This window comes from Eupeodes corollae, chromosome 1 (genome assembly GCF_945859685.1).
Source record: "Eupeodes corollae chromosome 1, idEupCoro1.1, whole genome shotgun sequence".
Classification (NCBI taxonomy): domain Eukaryota; kingdom Metazoa; phylum Arthropoda; class Insecta; order Diptera; family Syrphidae; genus Eupeodes; species Eupeodes corollae.
This window is the reverse complement of record NC_079147.1, coordinates 51,569,425-51,593,333: the sequence shown is the minus strand read 5'-3', so window position 1 is coordinate 51,593,333 and position 23,909 is coordinate 51,569,425. Positions and strand designations below refer to the sequence as shown.

Below are 23,909 nucleotides of genomic sequence, written 5' to 3'. Positions count from 1 at the left end.
AGTCGTTATACAGCCCGTACAGCTCGTCGTTCAAACTTCTCCTCCACTCCCCTTCGATGCATACGAGACCGTAGATCACACGAAGAACTTTTCTCTTGAACCAACCCAAGGTGCTTTCATCCGCTTTTGTCATAGACCATGCTTCTGCACCGTATAACAGGACTGGGATGATGAGGGTTTTATATAACGACAGAGTTATTCTTCGTTTGATCTCTGCGTTTACAGCAAAGCCTAGGCAGACGAAGTCCTTGGCTACCTAAAATTACGTCTGTCGATGCGTGACGTTTTGATCCAGACGTCGCTCGGTGTTGTATTCTTGACGACAGCATATACTTTGTTTGACCTCATTGACCGTTAAACCCATTTTTGCCGCCTCTGCCTCAATACTCACAAAAGCTCCATTGACATCACGCTGAGTTCTTCCGATTTCTCGGCCTTGAAATCGATGAAAATATGGTGGGTGTCTATTTGGTGTTCTAGGGTTTTTTCCAGGATTCCTGGTCTAATACCCCACACTGATAAGGACCTATCCGATTGTTGACGATGGGCTTTAGACGTTCACATATTACGGCAGAGAAGATTTTATAGGCAATGTTAAGTAGACTGATTCCTCTATAGTTGGTGCAGTTTAAAGGGTCTCCTTTTTTCAGGATCGGGCAAACAATACTGAGGTTCCATTCATCATGCTTTCTTCCGACCATATCTTACAGATAAGTTGGTTCATGCTCCTAACCAACTTATCTCCAGCTGCTTTAAAGAGCTCAGCATTCAAGCCATCTGTTCCAGCGTCTTTCTCTTCTGTGGGAGCGTGCGCGCATATTAGGCTAATGTTGACCAATTTAGCCTTGATGCGTACGGTCACGAGGCGCTTATTGATGCACCTACAGCTCAAGAATTCTCGCCTAAGTCTGGCTCCAATGACGAAGCCGCATCCAAATAAGCGCTGTTGGTTTTCGTGGTGGCAGTCACCATAGTAAATATTGCAGTTTTTCATCCTCTTTTTGTCCGGCCCATCCCATCGTATTTCCTGGATGGCGGTGATATCTGTTTTATAGCGGTCTAGGGCCTCCGCTTATTCTTCGGCTGCACGTAGTTTTTGAAATTGAAATTGTGGAACTGTCATGTGACCAAGACACTTTTTTCCACCGATACGGAAAAAGAAGCTTTAACTTTTCACGAACCAAATCTATTAAAAAAATTAGTGAAGCTCCATTTTCTATAATTAAATTACTTTATTTTCAAACAATTTCCTTCCCTGGATTGTAAATCCAGAGCTGATTAAGAATTTTTTAAAGCAATTCAATAAAATCAATTTTATATCCTTCTAAAGCACGATTCCGCATGCATTAAAAACACCCTTTTTCTTCACCAACACTCTTTCGAGTATCACAACCCACCAAATAGAAATAGAAAAAAACATCCTCATTAATATCCCCAATGTATGACAGCTTCAGCTTCCGCCTTAACAAAAAAAGGGAATTTTCCAATTGACATGCGCCTAAAAACAACACACATCATTTTAAAACACTCCACTCGTATTCTGTCAAACTCAGCTTTTCATCCATTTACAATCTACATACATACATACATCTACTTGCAGGATGTTTGCGTGAGAAAGAAAATCTTATTTTTAAAATCATCGAATTGAATTAAATCGAGTCCTTCAAACCCCACGAATAGTCTTTTAAAACGTTCGAAAATTGCGACCATATTGCTGTGAAATAAAAAATTAGTGCGTGAAAACAATTAATTAATTGTTTATCAACATTCTGCCAACCGGTGTACATCGAATGACAAAATCAATTGCTGCATTTTAGGCGTTTTTTTCATTCATTCATTCTTTTCACTTAAAAATTAAAATTTTAAAAAAGTGGTTAATTATCAAAATATAAATAATAAAATCAGTTAGAAAATATTAATTATTAATTAAACTACCAAAAGTTGTAATGTTTATGCCAAATAATTAACTAAAAGTGTGTGTTTTTAACTCAAATAGTGCAACGTACTAAAGTTGGGTGAAGAGCAGTAAAATAAAAATTGAAATAAAATAAAAGTAAAATAGAAAAACAAAAGGAAAAGAAGGTATAATATCATCCTCAACTCAGAACCAACCCCAACCCCTGCAGGCCTATATATACACACAGTGTGACTCCCACATGTTGACATTTAATAATAATTATCTCTGCCCTGCTGCTGTCGTTGCAGGCATCTGAACCTAATTGAGTGTGGCCTACTGAGAATAACTTTTTGCGCTTTATCCTTCTTCAAACCCTAAGGAATCAAGCCAGTCAGCTTAAAAGAAAAGCAGCTAACATTTAAAAGAAAAATTACCTACCAAAAAAAACAAAAACAACACAAAAACGCGAGTAGGTATCCAACGATACCAAAACTTTCTTTTGAAACGGGTTAAACATAAGTTTTAAAAACGTATTCTCCAGCGTCAAACATGCCCGAACAAAGCAACGACTATCGGGTGGTTGTTTTTGGTGCGGGCGGTGTTGGGAAGAGCTCCTTGGTGCTGCGATTCATAAAGGGGACTTTTCGAGAGAGCTACATACCGACAATTGAGGACACATATCGTCAGGTAAGAAAAGAAGCCCCATGCCCATCCACTTATTGTGTAAATGTGACCGACTAAAGGGCCACAAAGTCCATACTTAAATTATGTTTATATGCGTATTAAAAATTAAAGTATGTTAATTTGGGATTATAATACCTACTTTTTTCTTGTTTTGCCTTTTATTTTGTTCGCAATGTGAAATATTTTGATTCTATTTTGGTTTTGTCTTCAATCCCAAGGAGAAAGATCCTTTTGATTTGTATAAAGTCCAATTAATTAATCATTGACGCATGTTGTGGAGATTTCATCTTTTGTCTTATATATTCATTCTTTTGTGTTCCTTGATGCTGCCCTGATTTTGCACCTCTCCTTCCTTATATTACACCCCCCCCCCCTCTGTGCGTCAAGTGCTTATTCTTCCTACCCATTTTATAATAAAATATACTATAATAGAAGACAGAAAATAAATAATAAAGACAAATAGCCTGATGTAATGACGTATGTACCTAAATACCATTTATATGTATATATATGTTTATTCTTATTGCACGCAGGTCATTAGCTGTAATAAGAATATTTGCACACTGCAAATAACCGACACTACAGGATCACATCAGTTTCCTGCCATGCAGAGGCTCTCCATAACAAAAGGACATGCCTTTATATTGGTTTACTCGATGTGCTCGAAGCAAAGTCTGGAGGAATTGCGACCTATTTGGAGTCTAATTAAGGAATTAAAGGTGAGTGCTTATTTTTGTTTATTTGAAAACGAGTACATAGATCGGAAATTAGAAAGCTATCTGTTTTAATTTTATTTATTTATATATGTACATGTATCTTTTTGCCTCCGAGATATGTCAAATATGTGTATAGAGTAGTTAAATAAAGGTTTCGGAATAGGAGGGAGGGAGGGTGAATTTGTAATGATAGACTGTAGCAACGGTTACTACCTGTTGTTGGACGGACGGAGGTGTGTAGTCGGATTTCAATAAACATAAGAAGACTAGATTAATTATATTCATGGATATTGTAATAAAGTAATGAATTAATGATATGGTTTTGTACTTACAATACACTGTACATATGTTTACCTGTCAGTCTTATTTAAACCATGAATTAAGTCAAGTATTATAACGTTTATATGTTCTTCCTAGGGTATTCTTAATAGTTTATCTTTTGGATGTGCTTAAGACATGAAATACATATAAAACTTTTAAAAGTTGATAGGAAAATATTTTTTGTTTTGATTGGGGCATTCCCTTACTAGGAACAGCATATCACACATAGTTTTCAAACGGTTGTATTATAAATTTTGAGCTTACTGCGGCTCAATGAGTAACGTTATGGCTTACATTTAAGGCAAGTTCTTGCTTTGTTTCAATGGAACTAACTTTGACAGTTGGATTATAAAAAAAAACATAGTGAGTTGTTAAGGTTTAATCCTAAAGTAAAAATAGTATTTTTTTATAATATGCGAAGCTTGCAATAAAATAAAAAGCTCCCATACGCCCTAGTGACCTATCAATTCAAAGTTGCTTTGAACATACAGCTAAGATCTGTGTTTAATCAGCATCGTTTCTCATCTTATTGTAAAATGCCATTCATAAAAGAGCAGTGAACTTTGTCCGCGAATAGTTATTTCAAAGCTATTTATAAAGCAAATGTCAACAACATGCCTTATTTTTATTATTTCATAAAGTTGTAATTTAAAAGGTTAGGTTAGGTTAAAATAGCTGTCCGTGATAGAGTAGAACACACTAAGGCTAGATTTTTATAGCCCATTGAGATACCACATGAAACTTGAGGTTTTCTTTTAAGTTCAATGAAACTAGTTTGAGCCCCTTATGAAACGTGGAAGACTGAATAAGTTAGTATGATTGAGATCGTTTAGATAGTTATAGAAGAATTCTCCTAGGTAAGTCTTGCCTTTTTGAGCTAGAGCAGGGCATGTACAGATGAGGTAAAGAACTGTTTCCTCCTCTTCCACATCCATACAGCTTCTACAAAAGTTATTTGAGAATACGCCTAGCTAGTGGCGTGCTTTCCTTTTAGACAGTGCCCAGTTATGACACCTTGAGCGCCTTAAAGCTAGGGTAGGACTTCTTCATATCGTCTTTCACTAGCAATAGTTTACATGTAGCGATTGGTATGCCAGCATTTGCCAAAAGCAGTAGAATAGGTTATACACTGTTCCATCCCTGGCGAGTTGATCTGCTTTTTAGTTTCCGGGAATGACTCTATGTCCCGGTACCCAGTAAAGGTGAATATTTAACTTACAAATCATCAAAAGTATAATAGACTGTTATAGAGTTTGTAGAGATAAAGTCAAGAGATTTGATAGCGGTCTCACTTTATAAGAAAATACGGATATCAGTTGTTGATATCACGTTTTATTTATGCCAGGACCAAATTTCTTTTACCGTAAAACTTTTTTGGGTATGATGTAATAAGAAATTCTTGAAACTACATAAATAAACGAAAGTCCTTTATATCCGTTTAGAAACAATATTTTATTCAGAATAAAAAATAATAATGAGAACCGGGATGATGAGTGTCTTATACGAGATGGTGATTTTAGATGCTCGAGAGAGGACTTTACTTCTCAATTGCCTTCTAAGTCCAAAGAAGCAGCGATTTGCAAGAGTTATTCTTCGTTTCATTTCAGCACTGGTGTCTTTGTCTGTGTTTATAGCGGTGCCTAGGTAGACAAAGTCCTTAACTACCGTTTTGTCATAGACGTCGTCGTTCAGTGTCCTTTTTTGATGACAGCATATACTTGGTCTTGCCCTCATTGACCACTAAACCCATCTTCTTCGCTTCCGTCGCAATGCCCAAAAACGCTCCACTGACATCAAGCTTTGATCTTCTAATTATGTCAATATCATCTGCGTATCCCACAATTCTTTCCAGAACGATATTAAAGAAGTTGCATGACAGCACAACCTTTTTCGACATCAAATGCATCGGTGAGATCTTTTCCGACATTGATAGAGCAGCGTACATTCTCCATCGTCATTCTGCACAAACGGATAAGTTTGACAGGGATGCCAAAACTAGACATTGCTCTGTAGAGCCACGTTATACGTGGCTTTAAGATCGATAAAGAGATGGGAGGCCTTACATGCAATGATAAGGAGACTGATGCCGCTGTAGTTGACGCAATTTAGTGGGTCTCCTTTTTTATTTATTTATTTAGATGAGTTGGGGCATGCTCCCTACCAAGTCATCGGGATCGCGCTTCTCATGCTCTCTCTCCTCTTATGCCCGTAGAGTTCGCGAACACCTCTGGTCCTTCTGTGCAGCGCCGTTTTGTATGCCTCTTGTTTCGCTGCGTGCGCTTGCCGGCATTCGTCGTCAAACCAGGGGTTTCGCTGTGGTGGCCGTGTGAAACCTAGCACTTCAGAGGCGGCATCTCTGATGGCTGCAAGGCAATGTTGCCACTGGTTTTCAATGCTTAATGCAGGAAGCATAGGACACCTTAAGAAGTTTTTAGAGACTCGATCGGAAAAGGACATGGCGGTCTCTTCCGATTGTAGCCGTCTAACGTCAAATCTTCTCACAGTACTTCCTTGTTTTGGCTTGGATCGGGATATCCGTAGCCGTACCTTGGCTACAACGAGGTAGTGGTCCGAGTCAATCGGCTAAGGTGATTGTTGACTATCAATTTTTTGATAGTCAAATTGACTATCATTTGCATTCCGTCTGTGTAAGATGATTCAACTCAATTCAATTCGATTGAACAATTTCAGATTCACATTGTCAAAATTCGTTGTTGCCTTGGTGAAATTTTAAATTGATTCTCATACAATATCTAAATAAAGATTTCAAATTGGCTGATTTTGAATACAATTCTTACTTTTCTTGCTTTTTTTCGAATGTCGTAAGCTTTGTCGGTCATAGGAATGTGTTTTTTAAAAGAAACAAAGTGAACTAAGAAAATTTTCCAGTCGTTTGTGTAAGCGTCTGGTAGTCTATTCGGAATGAACAAATTTGTTTGAAAACGACTATCACATTTTTTTGTGATAGCTTTTTAGGTATCAATTTGACTATCACCTTATGTAGATCAAATTCGATCATTTTGATTGTCATTTATCAACAATCACCTTAGCCGATTCCACCCCAGAATACCCCCTTAATGCTTATGTCAAAAACCCAACGAAAATTCACTTAAGTTTGTGAAATTACTGCATAGCCATAATGCAATTTTGCTTACGTATCTAAATGTCAGATTTTACTTATGCGGCGAGCGACTGGGATCGCTCTTCCTTAAGTTAACGAAACTGAGAAAAATTGAACGAAACGGAGCTAGACTCCATTATGTTCACTCGTATTGAGATTCTTTGTATTCGCACGTTTACTTATGCGCGCATATGCTAGCTTATGCCTATTATAGTTGGGCCTTTACATATTAAAATTTGAGCTAACTGCGGTTCAATCAGTAAACTTATCCTTTAAATTTGATTTGTATAGCTTTTGAGTTCAGATGGAAACAATAGGTGAGTGCCTCTGTATTTTGTTTGTCCAGACAATGCTACGAGAAGCATACTTGTGAAGTTCCATTGCCAACTTTAGCTATGTAGTTAAGATTCCTTAATTAGATTAGTATTTTAATCAATTGCAAGACCAAATTTTAGTTTTGTTTGTTGGAGAAGTATTCCTGAAAATTTCTTTTTGAGGGACTATGTAAGAGGTAGAATTTTGTTTGTAGTTAGATTTTGGAATACAAATTTGAGGAAACCATGTTTTAAAAATAAGTTGCTTTTTGTAAAGTATCTTTCAGGAATAGAAATAGGCAATATGGTTACACACAATAACAACTAAATGAGTGCAATAAATAGAATTAAGTAATTTTTTTATTTCAATATGGGGAAACCGAACACCCAATAATTTTCTGCAATTAATGTTAAATTTTTTTCTAAAAAGTTGATGAAGGTTAACCGAAGCGAAAATTTCTTTAATAAACATACCTTAAATATTAATGGCTTTCTCAAAAATTTTTTTTTTTAAATATTTGTGTTCCTTTGAAACATAATTTTGTTTAATAGCAAACACATGTATGCTTCCATCAATCAAGAATGTTATGGATGAGGTATTTTTCCATTATAATTTTTTTTTTAAATTTAATATTTATTAATTAAAATGGAATTGAAAAGTTGCAAGCTTAAATCATTAAAAACAAACTATAAATATTGGATTAATTAAATTGATACAGATTTAAATTACTTGCAAAAAAATATGTGAATTCAATAAATTGCACTCTCACCCTTAACTTGATGGTTCTTCGAACGCATCTTTGATACAATAATCCGAAGTTAATCATGAAATTTAAAGAATTTCGCAGTGTTTGCTGTAAATGAGTGAATTAAACTGAGTTTTCATCGAAAAAAAGTAAAAAGAAAAATCCGAAAAAAAAACTTATTGACCTCCCAATTTTGTTTTTTCTTTGCAAAGTGCCGCTAGCACACAGCATCGTTATTAACTTCCCATAGGAAGTTATTGTAATGGGTCCGATTTGTCAAATTGAAAATTTTGACATTTCTCGACGTTTCAAGGTCCCTAGAGTCGAAATAAAAGATTTTTAGAAAGATGTCTGTGCGTGCGTGTGTACGTACGTTTGTACGTCCGTACGTCCGTACGTCCGTACGTCCGTACGTCCGTACGTCCGTACGTTCGCGACGTTTTTTTCGTCGTCCATAGCTCAAGAACCAGAAGAGATATCGACTTCAAATAAATTTTGTTATACAGATAATAAGGCAGAAAGATGCAGAAAGGGCTCTCAAGAAAATTGCGTGGGTGGTTTTTTTACTATAGCAGTTTGAAAAAAGGTGAAAATTTTGGTTAACCCTAAATATCTTACGAACCAAAAACGCTAGAGACTTGAATTAAATTTTATATAATAGATTGTAACGTGATACCAAACAGGTATATTTTTTGAAAAAAATCAATATAACGGTTTTTTTTTAAATCAATAAAACTGAAAAAAAAAATTTGTCACCTCCAAAATTTTACGACTGAAATATGATTTTATCTCTAAAACAATTTTGTGCAACGAAGAATAATGTTTTTGACATCTGATAAAATTTTGAGAAAAATCTAATTGACAGTTTTTTTTATAAAAAATAAAAATCTAAAAAAAAAACATTACTCGAAGTTCGTAAAAATTGAATATCAATTCAATTATCTTTTCAAAAACTTGAAATTAAGGCTTCAATTTTATTTTATCTTATAAGAAATATTGTTTTCAACATTCTGAAAAATTTTGAGAAAAATCGAATTGACAGTTTTTTTTACAAAAAATAAAAACCTAAAAAAAAATTTATAAAAGTTGGTAAAAATTGATTTTCGACTCGAATATCTTTTCAAAACTTTGAGATATTGGCTTTAATTTACTTTTATCTTTCAAAAAATCTTGTTGTCAACATACAATTTAAGTTTGAAAAAAATCGAATTGACATTTTTTTTTACAAAAAATAAAAACCTAAACAAAAAATTTATAAAAGTTGGTAAAAATTGATTTTCGACTCAAATATCTTTTTAAAACTTTGAGATATTGGCTTTAATTTACTTTTATCTTTTGAAACATCTTGTTGTCAACATTCCGTTTAAGTTTTAAAAAAATCGTTTGACAGTTTTTGTACAAAAAATTAAAAACCGAAAAAAAAATTAACAAAAGTTCGTAAAAAATGATTATCAACTCAAATATCTTTTAAAAACTTTGATATAATAGGTTCTAGCAAATTTTTTCTTATAAGAAATATTGTTTTCAACATTAGGACAAATTTTGAGAAAAATCGAATTGACAGTTTTTTTAACAAAAAATAAAAACCTCAAAAAAAATTTATAAAAGTTGGTAAAAATTGATTTTCGACTCAAATATCTTTTCAAAACTTTGAGATATTGGCTTTAATTTACTTTTATCTTTCAAAACATCTTGTTGTCAACATTCAGTTAAAGTTTGAAAAAAATCGAATTGACAGTTTTTGTACAAAAAATTAAAAACCGAAAAAAAAAAATTAACAAAAGTTCGTAAAAAATGATTATCGACTCAAATATCTTTTAAAAACTTTGAGATAATAGGTTCTTACTAATTTTTTCTTATAAGAAATATTGTTTTCAATATTAGGACAAATTTTGAGAAAAATCGAATTGACAGTTTTTTTACAAAAAATAAAAACCTAAAAAAAAAGTATAAAAGTTTTTAAAAATTGATTTTCGACTCAAATATCTCTTCAAAAATTTTAAATATTGGCTTCAAACTAATTTTATCTTATAAAAAATATTGTTTTCAACGTTTGGTAAAATTTTTAAAAAATTCGAATTGACTGTTTTTTTACAAAAAAATAACACTCTAAAAAAAAACAATACCTACTAAAACTTGGTAAAAATTTACTTTCGGCTCAAATAGCTTTTCAAAAATTAAAAATATTGGCTTCAAACTTATTTTATTTCAGAGAAAATGTTGTTTTCAATATTCAGTAATTTTTATATAAAAATCCAACAGTCCGTTTTTTTCATAAAAAATAAAATCTACAAAAAATAGTGCGCAAATTTGGTAAAAATACATATAGACAAACTTTTAAGCAAAACAAATCGACAGACGGAATGGGAAGTTATCAGTGTGGGTCGCATCCCAGCCTCTTTTAATTTTTGTTTGTTTTCACATCTATTCATGGACTTATTGTCAAAATTACAAATACAACAATGTAAACATTGTATTTGAGTGAAACGTACGAAAGATTCCGATCTTGGTAAATGGAGTATTTTTGCAAAACTACACTAGAAAGCTAGTCAATCTGGAAACTTATGGAAAAATAAGTAACATTTTTGATTTGATAACTTTAACTTATCTTTTGAGTTCTTAAATTCAATAAAATCAAATTTAAGACACAACTTGAATGATTTATATTTGTATTTAATTACTGAAAGATTTATTTCATTTTGACTTCGTGTCTTTACCGAGCAGCTGATTCTGAAACGTCAAAATTATTCTCCACTAACTTTGTAATCGAAATTTTTACACTACTAATTTTGTTGTTAGATTTAGCCAATCAGAATCCTTGACTATGTAGCCACTAGATTTGTTTCAATTTAATTAACTTTGACAGTTGGAATAATATGTGTGAAGAACATAGTAAGTTCTTAAGGTTTATTCTTACAGTGAAGATAGAATTTTTTTTCATAATATGCGATGCTTGCAATAAAATAAAAAGCTGCCATACGCCCTAGTGACCACTTAAACTATCAATTCAAAGTTGCTTTGAACATACAGCTAAGATCTGTGTTTAATCAGCATCCTGTCTCATCTTATGTAAAATACCATTCATAAAAGAGCTGCGACCTTTGTCCGCGAATAGTTATTTCAAAGCTATTTATAAAGCAAATGTCAACAACATGCGTTATTTGTATTATTTCATAAAGTTGTAATTTGAAAGGTTAGGTTAGGTTAAAATAGGTGTCCGTGATAGAGTAGAACACACTAAGGCTAGTTTATTATGGACCATTGAGATACCACATGAATCTTGAGGTTTTCTTCTAAGTTCAATGAAACTAGTTTGAGTCCGTTACGAAATACAGTGACCCCTACATCTAATAGGACACAGAAAAGAAATGTTTTAACGGTGCAATTTATCTATTTAAATGTATGGAGGGTGTAGAAATTGAGCTCTGATTTTTTAAATAGAAACCCTTAAATTTATTTTGTATTAATAAAATCTTATTTAGAATTAATAAACAAAACAATGTAGACTAAAAACTAAAACAACTCTAATCCGTCTCCCACACACAATCGGACACTTGCTACTGATGCACTATAGAGTGCTCAGTAACAGTATTTTTCCCGTCAAATTACGATAGGCCTTAGGAAATGTTCTATTGCGACTCATATTCAGTTTGTTTTTTTTTTTATAGTTTTCTGCTAAACGTTAATAGGTAAACAGACGTCTGTTGAAATACGAAAATTGGTTATAACGCATAGTCAGGATAAAATTCAGTTCGAGAAATAGCTAAAATTGTCCAACGGAGCCATTCAACAGCTCAGGAAAAAATTTCACGTTTTTAAAATGAAGGTAGCAGGAAAGGACAAGGGAAAGGGTTGGATATGTACGAAGAAAAGCTACTTGTTCGGCAAGTGAAGGAAATTCCTTTCTTATCCTCGGAATCTCTAAAGGTGTTTTTGAGGGAGACCAGAAATAAGGAAGTGAGCAAGGACTAGATCCGAAGAGTACTGAGATCTGAATGGCTGCGTGCCTCCAAAAAAACCATTCATAAATGACAAAAAATATAAGAGAAAGTCTTTAATTTGCTAGGGAACACTTAACTAAGGATACTTCATTCCGGAATAAGGAAACATTTCTTGAATTTGTATTGTTTGTGTACGGATGCACATTATAACATCATAAAATAGGTTTTGTTCACGGGTGAGAGAAAATTTAACTTGAAATGAAGAATTCTCTCATAAACATATACGGCGGTGGGTCGGTCATGGTATGGGGATGTATTTCGAGTTCTGGTATTTGAAACTTACACTTTGTGGAAGGTAAAATGGATCAAAAAGCCTACATCAATATTTTACAGCAACATTTGGTGCCAAGTGTCAGTAAGCTTGGAATAAGAGACAATTTCATCTTCTACCAGGACAACGACCCCAAGCATACATCTTACACAGCAAGATCGTATTCGCTATAGCATTGTCCCAAAGGGCTTAAAACACCTGCACAGTCCCCTAACCTTAATGCAATTGAGCATATTTGGGATGAATTGGGACGTCGAGTCGCTCAAAAGAATTTTCGGAATATTCAGGAGCTGAAGACGGGTCTTTAGGAAGAATGGACAAAAATACCCCCTGAAGCTTAATGCCTCCACGACTTGAGTCGGAAATTAGATCAAAAGTATACGCTAAAATACTAAAAGCAATGTGGAGTTGCTTTAGTTTTTTGTTTCCTTTTTTAAATTTTTTTAAAGAAAATGCACTGCAAACATTTTTCTTTTCTATGTCCGATTAGTTGTTCGGGTCACTGTATGTTGATATGCATAGTATTGCGTTTTTGATCAAGAGCAGGGCAGAGGAGGCGAAGAAAAGTATCCTCCTCTTTCTTATCCATACAGCTTCGGAATAAGTCATTTTGAGACTTTTTTATAGCCAAAAGTTCCTCCTGGAACACCTACAATGGGCCCATTCACTTATGTAGTCACTACGTAGTGAAGTCCTTCTGATTGGCTACTTCCAACTACAAAATGAGTTAAAATGTCCCTCCACCGCGGACTTAGTGTACAAATTTCGGCTACAAAATTAGTAGAGAATAATTTTGATGTTTCACAATCAGCTGCTTGGTAAAGCAACAAGAATTCAATGGGCAGGCTCAGGCCACATAAGGGACTTGAAAGTAAGGCAAGTTTCTAGTATCTGATTGGATAGCTACCAAAAAATTACCTTCCAATTGAGGCAACTTTAATGGAAAGTTGACTGGAAAGTTAATCAAGAAAAATCAAGAAGTGAAGCCTATACTTCAGTCAAAATGTCAGTTGATCAGGCTTTTTATTCAACTGAAAGCTCAACTTTATTACTCTTTGATTTATATATTTCTGCATAACTTTATGCAATATTTTCTGGAAAAAGGTTCCTTGTCAATTTTGAAAGGTAATATTTCTTTAAAATATAAAATACAAATAGTGATGGACTTGTAGCTTTCTTGAATAGTGTTTTGGTTATGGTTTGTAAATAAAGTTCTGAAGTAAAGTTCTAAATTTAAAATTCATGACACTTGAAAAATTAACTAGAATGAAGTTGACTGTAAATAAACTTACTTACTTAAGGTGGCGCTACAGTCCTGTGTGAACTAGGGCCTCACCCAACAAACTTCCTAGTAAGATGTCTCCAGTTTCGCGCTCCAAGTTGGGTGAGGTCACCTTCCACTTGTGCGCGCCACCTGATCCGCGGTCTTCCTCTACTGCGTTCTCCTGTGGGTGTGGATTCGAACACTTTCCGTGCCAGAGCATTGGTTTCCATGCGCTCTACGTGACCCAGCCATCTTAGTCGTTGGACTTTTAACCTTCTGGCTAAGTCTACTTCGCTGTACAGCCCGTATAGCTCGTCGTTTCATCCTCTCCTCCACTCCCCTTCGATGCATACGGGACCGTAGATCACACGAAGAACTTTTCTCTCGAAGCGACCCAAGGTGCTTTCATATGCTTTAGTCATAGTCCATGCTTCTGCATCGTATAGCAGGACGGGTATGATAAGGGTCTTATATAGCGACACTTTAGTCCCCTGAGAGAGGACTTTACCACTCAATGGCTTTCTTAGCCCAAAGAAACAGCGGTTAGCAAGAGTTATTCTGCGTTTGACCTCAGCGCTAGTGTTGTTTTCTGCGTTTGCAGCGGAGCCTAGCTAGACGAAGTCCTTGACTACCTCAAAGTTACGTCTGTCGATTGTGACGTTTTGACCAAGATGTCGGTGTTGCATGTCCTTTCTTGACGACAGCATGTACTTTGTTTTGCCCTCAATAACCGTTAAACCCATTTTTGACGCTTCTGCCTTAATAACAAAAGCCCCATTGACATCACGTTGAGTTCATCCGATTATGTCAATGTCATCAACATATGCCAGTAATTGGACAGACTTTTGAAAGATAGTGTGAGCTCTGTACTATTCTTTTAAGTACGATGTTAAAAAAAATCGCATGACAGCGCATCACCTTCTCTAAAACCTTTTTTGACATCGAAAGGTTATGTTAAGTTGTTTCCAACCTTTATGGAGCAGCGTCAATTCTCCATGGTCATCCTGCACAAACGGACGAGTTTGGCAGGGATGCCAAAACTAGACATGGCTCTATACAGCTCGTCACTGTAGATGCTGTCATATGCGGCATTGAAATCGATGAAAAGATGGTGGGTGCCGATTTGGGGTTCTTGCGTTTTTTCCAGGATCTGCCGTAATGTGAATATTTAATCAACTGTGGACTTTCCTGGTCTAAAACCACACTGATAAGGACCTATCAGGTTGTTAACGATGGGCTTTAGACGTTCACATACAACGGCAGAGAAGATTTTATAGGCGATGTTAAGTAGACTGATTCCTCTATAGTTGGGGCAGTTTAGAGGGTCTCTTTTTTTCAGGATCGGGCAAACAATACTGAGGTTCCATTCATCGGGCATGTTTCCTTCCGACCATATCTTACAGATAAGTTGGTGCATGCTCCTAACCAACTCATCTCCAGCTGATAGCTGACAGCTAGATATGGCAATCTTTATTTCGTCTAAGTCGGGAGGACGGGATTGTTGGCTTTCGTCGTTTATGTTGAATGGATCATCCTGCCTGACAGCGGAATATGGTTCGTAGTGGTCCTTCCATATCATCAGCATTGACTGCGGTTCCACTATGATGTTTCCACTTTCGTCTTTGCAGCCTTCGGTTCTAGGTTTATGTACCTGTGAATTTCGTTTCACCTGTTCATAAAACTTTAGAACTTCATTCCTGCTTTTAAACCTCTCAACATCTTCGACCGCACGCTTCTCATGCCCTCTCTTTTTTCTTCTGAGAAGTCAGCGATCCTATCGCCTCTTCTGCTCATAGAGGTCATGAGCAGCTCTCGTCTTGTTATGCAGCGCCGCTTTTGCGTGCCTGTTGTTTGGCTTCATATGCCTGCCGACATTCCTCATCAAACCAAGGGTTCCTTGTTGGTGGCTGCTTGAAACCCAGCACATCAGAGGTGGCTTCTATGATTGCATCTTGGCAATGTTGCCACTGGTTTTCGATACATTGTGTTAGCGGCAGAGAATTTCGAGAAAGGTTACTTGTAACTCGGTCAGAAAAGGATTTGGCGATCTCTTGCGATTGTAGCCGTTCGACGTTGTACCTTCTCCCAGCAACTCCCTGTTTTGCCTTGGGTCTGGAAACCCCTCGAATAACGAGGTAGTGGTCCGTTGATCGGGCTTTTTTATTCAACTGAAAGCTGAACTTTATTACTCTATGATTTACTTATTTTCCGCACTAAAGGTTCCTTGTCAATTTGGAAATATGTAATATTTCTTTAGTGATGGACTTATAGCTTGCATGAATAGTGTTTTGTAGACTATACTGTTTGTAGTTTTTGTTCTATGAATTTAAGGAATTTATGAAGTAAAGTTCTAAATTTGAAATTCATGACACTTGAAAAACTAACTAGCTGCCTTGGTCAAAATGTACGTTCAAAGAATGAAGTTTACTGCAAATAAAGTCTCTGATGTTGTCTGAACGTGCACAATTGTTTTTTTCTGGCTTTCTTAATAACAATGAGTGTATAAGCCATTTGTGATCTTAATCGAACAACAAATTTTAAGTACAAAAATGCATCAATTTATTTCTTTGATTCCTCTTTTTTGTTCCTCCTTTTATTGAAGAACAATAAACATTTGATTCAGCAAATGTTCTGCTATTTATCCAATCAATTTTTATTAAAATTTTTAAGAAAGTAAGGAGCAGCTTCAAATATTTGTGTTCAATTACTATTTATAAGAACTAACGTTCCTAAATGATTCTAAAAAATGTCAACAATTCGTAACAATGACAGTTGAAACAAATTTTTTGACATAACTACAATAGTTCAAAAAAGAACAGACCACTTGAACGGTTGAAAGCTGTAAGTCACTAGACCCAATTTTTAAACATGGTGTTAAAAAACGATAGTATGCATAGTACTTTGCATATTCAATGCAAATTGTCTTTAAAATGATTCCCAAAAAATAAGCATTAAAATACAAAAGATTGGGCAGGTTCAGGCCACATAAGGACTTGAAAGTAGGACAAGTTTCTGGTATCTGATTGGCTGGCTGCCAAAAAATTACCTTCAAATTAGGGCAACTTTAATGGAAAGTTGACTGGAATCTTAGTCAAGAAAAATCTCCCTAACTATCAAATCAAGCTAGCTTATGTCAAAATGACAGTAGATCATGTTTTTTCATTCAACAGAAAGTTGAACTTTATTTCTCTATGATTTTTTAAATTTTCTGAACAATTTTATTTAATGCTTTGTGGAAAAGGGTTACTTGTCAAATTGGAAAAGAAATAAGTAATATATTCTTATAATACAAAATACAAATGTTGATTGACATGTACCTTGCTTGAGGTGTGTTTTGTAGATAACATTGTTTATTGTAGTTTTTGTAAGATGAACTGAAAGTAGAAGTTAGTGAAGTAAAATTCTGAGTTTGAAATTTATGACACTTGAAAAAGTTCGAAGAAATCACTCAAATTGTGTCTTATTTCTCCTCAAATGAAGATTTCAAATAAAACTCATTGAAATCTACTTGGAAACATTAGTTTGTCAAATCAAACAAACTTTTGTTTCGGAGAATAATTGTTGAACCGACAATAAACAATAAACAACTCAAAAACGAAAACGAAAGAAATCAAAAACGAAATAAAATGTAAGTATACAAAAATAATAAATACATAGGTACAAGAATAAAATAAAACTAATTACGATTGGTTGTTATGACAACGTCAAATTAATCTCCTTTTCTTTGGTGGAAACACCTGATGATTTATTTTAAATCATTTGCCTTAAATCTCGGATTATTTTTTGGTGAAAACGTACTATTAAATTTGATTTTATTCAAATTAATAACACAAAAGGTTATTTAAAGTTATCAAATCAAAAATGTTTCTTATTTTATAAATTCGATTTGTTAGTAATATGACAGCTCCGGATTGACTAGCTTTTTTAGTGCAATTTTGCTTTCACAAAGCTAGTTAAATTTTGAAAGAGAAAGATCTGGAAGGTATAGAAATCTGGAATATTCTGTCGAATTGCAGTTGGAGTTGACTTAAATACTTAAGAATAACAGAGTGGCCAATGTCACTGTTAATCCACTGCGACGAAGCTTTGAAGCGAATATTAGAGATGCAGCTGTTTGTTTGCTAAACATATCAACAGTAGAGTTTCCAATGCCGTAGATGTGGTCGTGTTAAGCGATCCGCTTATACATAGGGAAGCTGACTTTATTTAGTTTGTCGCGGCTTATAGCTTTTTTTAAAAACAGTCCGTACATTAAAATCGGCCTGATTACCGATGTGTATAACAATGAGTGATTCGGGGTTGTAAGTTCTATTACCAATAGCTTTTTGACAAGAAAAGAGAGCTACAGTAGCATTTTTGACTTTTTCTTGTATATTGCGTTTCCAAAATAAGACCTTACAGATTTCCGTATTCTCAGGAACATAAGCAAACTTTCTCACTTTGGCTGTTAGAAATCGAAGAACAGAATTTTTATGATTCGATTTATCAATATTGCCAGGTGAGAATAAAAATTGAATTTTGTTTATATTTCATTTTTTGGTCTGTGAAGCCGTCTAAAAAAACTCTCAGAAATCTAAAAAATATAAACTGGTCAATTATTTGGAACTACACTATTTTTATGACAGTTTAGCTTACAGTATTCGCGACCACTTCATACATGAAATGTCAAATTCAACGATCTGATTGGCCATCTGCCAAAAAATTGCATTCCAATCAAAGCAACATTGGGTACGTTCAGGCGATATAAGGGACTTGAAAGTAAGGCAAGTTTCTAGTATCTGATTAGCCAGCTGCCAAAAAAAAATGCCTTCCAATTAAGGCAACTTTATTGGAAAGTTAGTCCCCTAATTATCAAGTCATGTCAACTTATATCAAAATGACAACTGATTTAATGTTTTCTGTAAACGGATTCCTTGTCAATTTAAAAAAGAAATAAGAAATATTTCTTTACAATACAAAAGACAAATCCTAATGGACTTGTAGCTTGTCTGAGGAGTGTTTTGTAGACAATAATGTGTTTGGTAATTCTTGTACTATGAACTTAAAGTAGAGGTTTGCAAAGTAAAGTTCTGAATTTGAAATTTCTGACACTTGAAAAACTAACTAGTTGCCTTGGTCAAAATTTACGTTCAAGGAATGAAGTTGACTGCAAATGAAGTCCCTGATGTTGTCAAGAAAAATCTCCCTAACTATTAAGTCGAGTCTTTTTGTGTCAAGATGACAGTTGATCTTTTTTTTCATATAACTGAAAGCTGAATTTTGGTATTTTCTTTGCTTTACTTATTATCTGCACAACTCCATTTAAGGGTTTGTTTAAAAGGGTTCCTTTATGCATTCAATTTTTTTTAACGAAAGTAATCTTTCGTTCTTAATAATGGAGTGAACCCACTTATTATGACAATTGAATGGCCATCCTCAAAATTTATTTAGTTCACTCATGGAAGATTACTTACTTTATACTACAGTCTTGTTGAAACAAGAACCGCATCGAAAAAAGTTCTAAATCTAGCTTGATCCCTAACTTAATGAGTTACTTTCCTCTGTATGTACCACCTAATCCGTTTCGACTTGAAACACATCAATCATTCGCACACAGGAATGATTGATAGTTGGAAGTCACTAGGCCCTAGTTCTCAACGGACTGTTGTGCCACCCAATTCATTTTTTTCTTTTCTGAAGCAAAGTAATTTTTAGTTTGTTATCAATGCTGGTGTTATTGTCTGCGTTCAGAAAACAAGGGACTTAAATACATTCAACTGAATTCTTTGAACGCAAATTTAAAAACAAGACAACTTCACAAAACTTCAACTTCGAATGGCTAAATAGAAAATTACGATAACGTATTGTCTGTAAAAAAAAAAGCATTGCTTTGGTCCAAATTTGTTGAATGGGATTTTAATTCAAAAATAAGTACATTTATTTTTGCCAATGAAAAATCGGAATTTTGACAGTTAAAAAGTCAATTGAATATTTTCTCCAATGGAAAACCAAAAACATTTCGCTTATTATACACTATCTTTTCAGGGACAAGATATTACTCAAATACCTGTCATGTTAGTTGGTAACAAATGCGATGAAAGTGCCGAACTGCGAGAAGTGACACAAAGTGAAGGCCAAGCTGAAGCTGCTTCATGGGGTGTTTCGTTTATGGAAACTTCTGCAAAAACGAATCATAATGTCACCGAGTTATTCCAGGTAAGTTTATTTTATTAACAACACAAATTAATTCGGTCTGTTAAAATATGGAATAATTTTATTTATTTTTTAAGGAACTTCTGAATATGGAGAAAAACCGTAGCGTTTCATTGCAATTAGATGGCAAGAAACAGAAAAAGCAGAAACAGAAGAAAAAGAAAGAAACTAATGGAGCAATAGCAGATAGCACAGCTGGAGGAGAGGGCACCAGTGGTAATGCCAAAGAGAAATGCCACGTAATGTAAATTAATTTTAATTGTATTTTATTTATTATAACTAACCAAAAAGTAGAATTTGTTTTAAATATTTCTGTTTTAAAGAAAGTAGTCTTAGTCGAAAAAGAAACAAAAATGAAAAGTTACGAATGATCTTTAAAAATGACATTAGGTACGAGTAGTGACATAAATCAGAAAACGAAATAAATAACGTTTAGAAAAAGAAGAGTTCTGTCAGGAACGTGTTATGTTTGTAAATAAACCAAAAATGTCAAGTATAAACAATCACCTTAGAGCCTGATTAAATTTGATGGTCTATGAGGTAAATACTAATAAAGATGTTTAATCAAATATTTTAACCACCCAAAGAAATAATCTATAATCAATTAAAAATAAAAATGAAAAATATGACAAACACATAGAAAAATAGTTTTAGAACAATATTTAAAATGCAACGTGTTAATAGAAGAAGAGGTTTTTATGAATAGGGTTTAACTGATTTTTATTGAATACAAGATAAGATGAAACAGCATTGAATACCATTTATGATCAATAAAAGCTTTATCCATAATTATTTTTATTTATTTCGTAGTTTATTAAGTTCGCAATTCGAAGTTCGAAAACAAATCACATTGCACAAAAACATTTCGAAATAAGTACACTTTCTTATATTATTTCAATATACATATACATACATCCGTGTCATTAATAATATAGGATTTTAATTTATTTGCACTTTGGATTTAATTTTAATAGAAATCATAGTTGTCAGTTTTTAAATTGAAAACATGGAATTGTGTCAAGAATGAGTAGGTACAACGCATAAAAAGATCCTGTTTAGATTATAATAGATTAATTTAGATTGAAATTGTACGTTTTGATCTGTCAGTTTTTGATGTCTGTGTTTTTAGTTGTCATTTTTTTAAATAAAATCTATGGTAGGTACTATCTTGAAGCAGTTATTTTTTACGTGGTTTGGAAGTTTTGTTTACAAAAGTTCAAGTAGCAGTAGATAATTTTGCCGTAGCCACTAGGTGCCGCCCCCATATATTCTTACCCAGAGGTTCCACAAGAGGTAAATCCAATCCAACTTCTCTTCCGCAATCTCATCCGCAATCTATGTCTTTTTTGACAGGGCATATTATGTCTTTTCATGAGCAACCTCAAATGTCACATTTGAAATTATAAACGGTTAATCTGTTGTTTACTTTTTTGTTGATTTACCTTTAGTGTCGGTAGTTATTGTTTTTTTTTTACAAAATTTCAAACAAATTATATAAAAAAAATACCTTTGAGTAAACACAAATTAGCCGTTTCAAAAAATTAATGCTGGTTAAGAAGCTGGATGAACTACAACAGCTAACTATTCAAAACAATAAAAGAAAACACAGGTTTTGGGTGAATCCATTTCTCGAAGTAAGAGAACTTCATGATTTGGAGGTGCACCTACTCAAGGACTTATTATGGGAGGACGACGGTGCAGACCAAAAGAACTTTTGTAGGATGTCGGTCGACAGCTTTGAAGCTGTTTTGTGCCTAGAAAATATAACTTTGAATTAATGAATTTAGGCACTCGATGACAATTTAAACGAAATGAAATTTTAATTTCAAAAAGACTGTGGAAAATAGACGCTAACCACTACATACAACACAAATGTCAAATTTGGTGACAGGATTTTGATCCGTTTGAAAAATCCAAACTGCGATGACCGGATCATGGACTGCATGTTTGATTGTTGGCCTATATTGGATTATCTGATGACAGACCGATAGTCCTGTCATCGGAAATGTTCAATGGAGACCCCAAATTACAATGATAGTACGGGCCCGGTTATTGCTATAAGTAAAATCCATCAGTTAAATTTGAAACAGGAGGAATCTGAAATGTTTTACTGATTATATTTATAGTCATTAAATGTTGTTTTCTTTCGATCATAACATTGAGCTTCGCACAATTTTTTATTGTCGCTTTCATCAGTAAAATATTTAATGATGTGATCGGAACAGTAAAAAATTGGAACACTAACAAAAAAAATGTTTCTGAGGCTATTAACTCTCATCAGTAAAACATTTCAGATTCCTCCTGTTTCAAATTTTACTAATGAATTTTACTGATAGCTATAACCGGCTCCTAAGACAGCAGAGCAATCAAGTACCGTTATAAATTAATTAATGATATATTCCATTTACTTCATAAAAAATCGTTTCAATTAAAAAAATTTTACTTATATCCATCCATGACATACATCATTAAAACCAATCATTGGTATTTTTTGACAGATTTGTTATAGCTGTAATTTAAAATTTCTGTCACTGGACGCGAATTTTCAGATTCGAATGCAGCATTTTCTGATTGAAATCAAACATTTGATTGTTTGATCGTTGAAAAGAAAACTGACAGGTAGGAACACAATGAAAATGAAACTATTTTAGTGGAACGATTTTATTCCGAAATGTAAAACTTAAAACCAGTTGTTCATTGAAAAAAATCAACTTAAAGAATTTTGTCGTTAGAGCATTTTGTCAGAAAAAAAATGAACAACTTATCAGCTCTATTTAAACCTAACATTACAAAATTTATTCTCTTTATCGCTTTTAAGTTTCGAAACAAATTTTTGCAATGTTGAAAATTAATGATAGCTATAACTGTCTTCTTATGGAGAGAAACGATCGAATTGACACCTGCGAGGCTGTCAGGGAACTTTACTAGATATAGTTACCATCAGTCTGGATTTTTTCCAATCTAAAAAGTTTCCTTAGTTAATTTGTATTTAATAAATTTGATAAAACTTTGTACCTACTACATAGCACAGGATATCACCGGAATTTCAGAGCTAAAGACACAAACTCAATATACATATGTATTGCTTTGGCACTAAACATATTATTTATTCAATTTATTGAGAAAAAAGACTTTTCTTAGAAACATAAAACTTTTTACAGTATCAATGACATTATGATTGTCAAATTTAGGACTTGATAAAGTGCTAGAATGAATACCATTAAAAGTTCAAACTTTGAGTTGAAAATAGTTCAATGATTTAATTTAAACTGCAAAACATCATAGTGTTTGCTAGTAACAAAGTGACAAGGTCTTGATTTTGGTATTGGAGTCCTCCAAAAATGACATTATTTAATTGTTGCATACATTTTAGAAAGAAGTCAATTAAGTCGGTTAATATTTAGAAAAGAAAGCTTCAGCATTAGCATTTTGTACATTAAGTTGAGTTCCTTTTTATCTAATCAAAGAAACCGGAGTTTAAAACCTTTTTTTGACACAAGACCTGGTTTGATATTTAATTTTGTTAGTATCCTAATGTTAAAGCAGTATTCACATGAGCGCAACCAACAAAATATGAATTTATATACGTTTGAAGACATATTTCCACACAAATTCTTAACAGAACAATGGCAATATAGTTTCTATTTGATTTATGATGCATAATTTTACTTTTCAATATCATATATTAATAAATTTAAGAAAACACGTTTATTCGTCGCGAAGTTGATACGAACTGTCAAACTTCATTCGAGTTCCACATTATCCACACTCGCAACGAATAAAATAATCGCGAGTACCTAACCTTAAAAAAAAAAAATAATATTGTTTTGGTTTCGGTGGTGAATGGTGTTCATTCGCAACGAATTAAAAACTCTCATGTGAAAGAAATGTCAAAATCGACAAATTTTCGTTCATTCGTTAGTCGATGGTCGTGCTCATGTGAATAGTGCTTAAGGTCGTTTGAATCAATAGAATTTTCAACAATGTAAGGCAAGTTTTTAGTATCTGATTGGCAAGCAGACAACAAATTTCCTAATGCAACTTTATTGGACAGTTCACTGGAAAGTTAGTCAAGAAAGTATCAATTCAAGTCTACTTATGTCAAAATGTCAATTTTGCAAACAGAAATGCCCCTATTTAACTTAACAAAGTCCAAAACCATCTGTCACATTGTCTCATCCAGTCGTTTTACTTGGTTGTGAATAGCCAGTTTAATATTAGATGGCCAGGCTTATTTGTCTTACAAAATTTGACACATACATTGCTGATTTCGAATCTGATATTGATTCTCTCGTCAAAATGACAGACACAAATTGTTTAGATGCAAATGTGTCATGAAATGTAGATCCCCAATTTTGATTTTCAATCAATTTATTTTACCC

At 33.8% G+C, this 23,909-nt stretch overlaps 2 protein-coding genes across 2 annotated transcripts in view; both read left to right on the top strand.

Annotated features, from left to right (window-relative positions):
- LOC129939506 (Golgi SNAP receptor complex member 1) overlaps positions 1–23,909 on the top strand; it is a 261,115-nt gene that overhangs the window by 110,504 nt on the left and 126,702 nt on the right. The gene's annotated exons all lie outside the window — the stretch shown is intronic.
- LOC129939507 (GTP-binding protein Di-Ras2) lies at positions 1,581–22,646 on the top strand. The gene is made up of 4 exons (XM_056047541.1): positions 1,581–2,584; positions 3,115–3,300; positions 19,360–19,530; positions 19,605–22,646. Exons 1-4 carry the CDS (start codon positions 2,447–2,449, stop codon positions 19,773–19,775), a joined length of 666 nt encoding a protein of 221 aa, XP_055903516.1. The 5' UTR covers positions 1,581–2,446; the 3' UTR covers positions 19,776–22,646.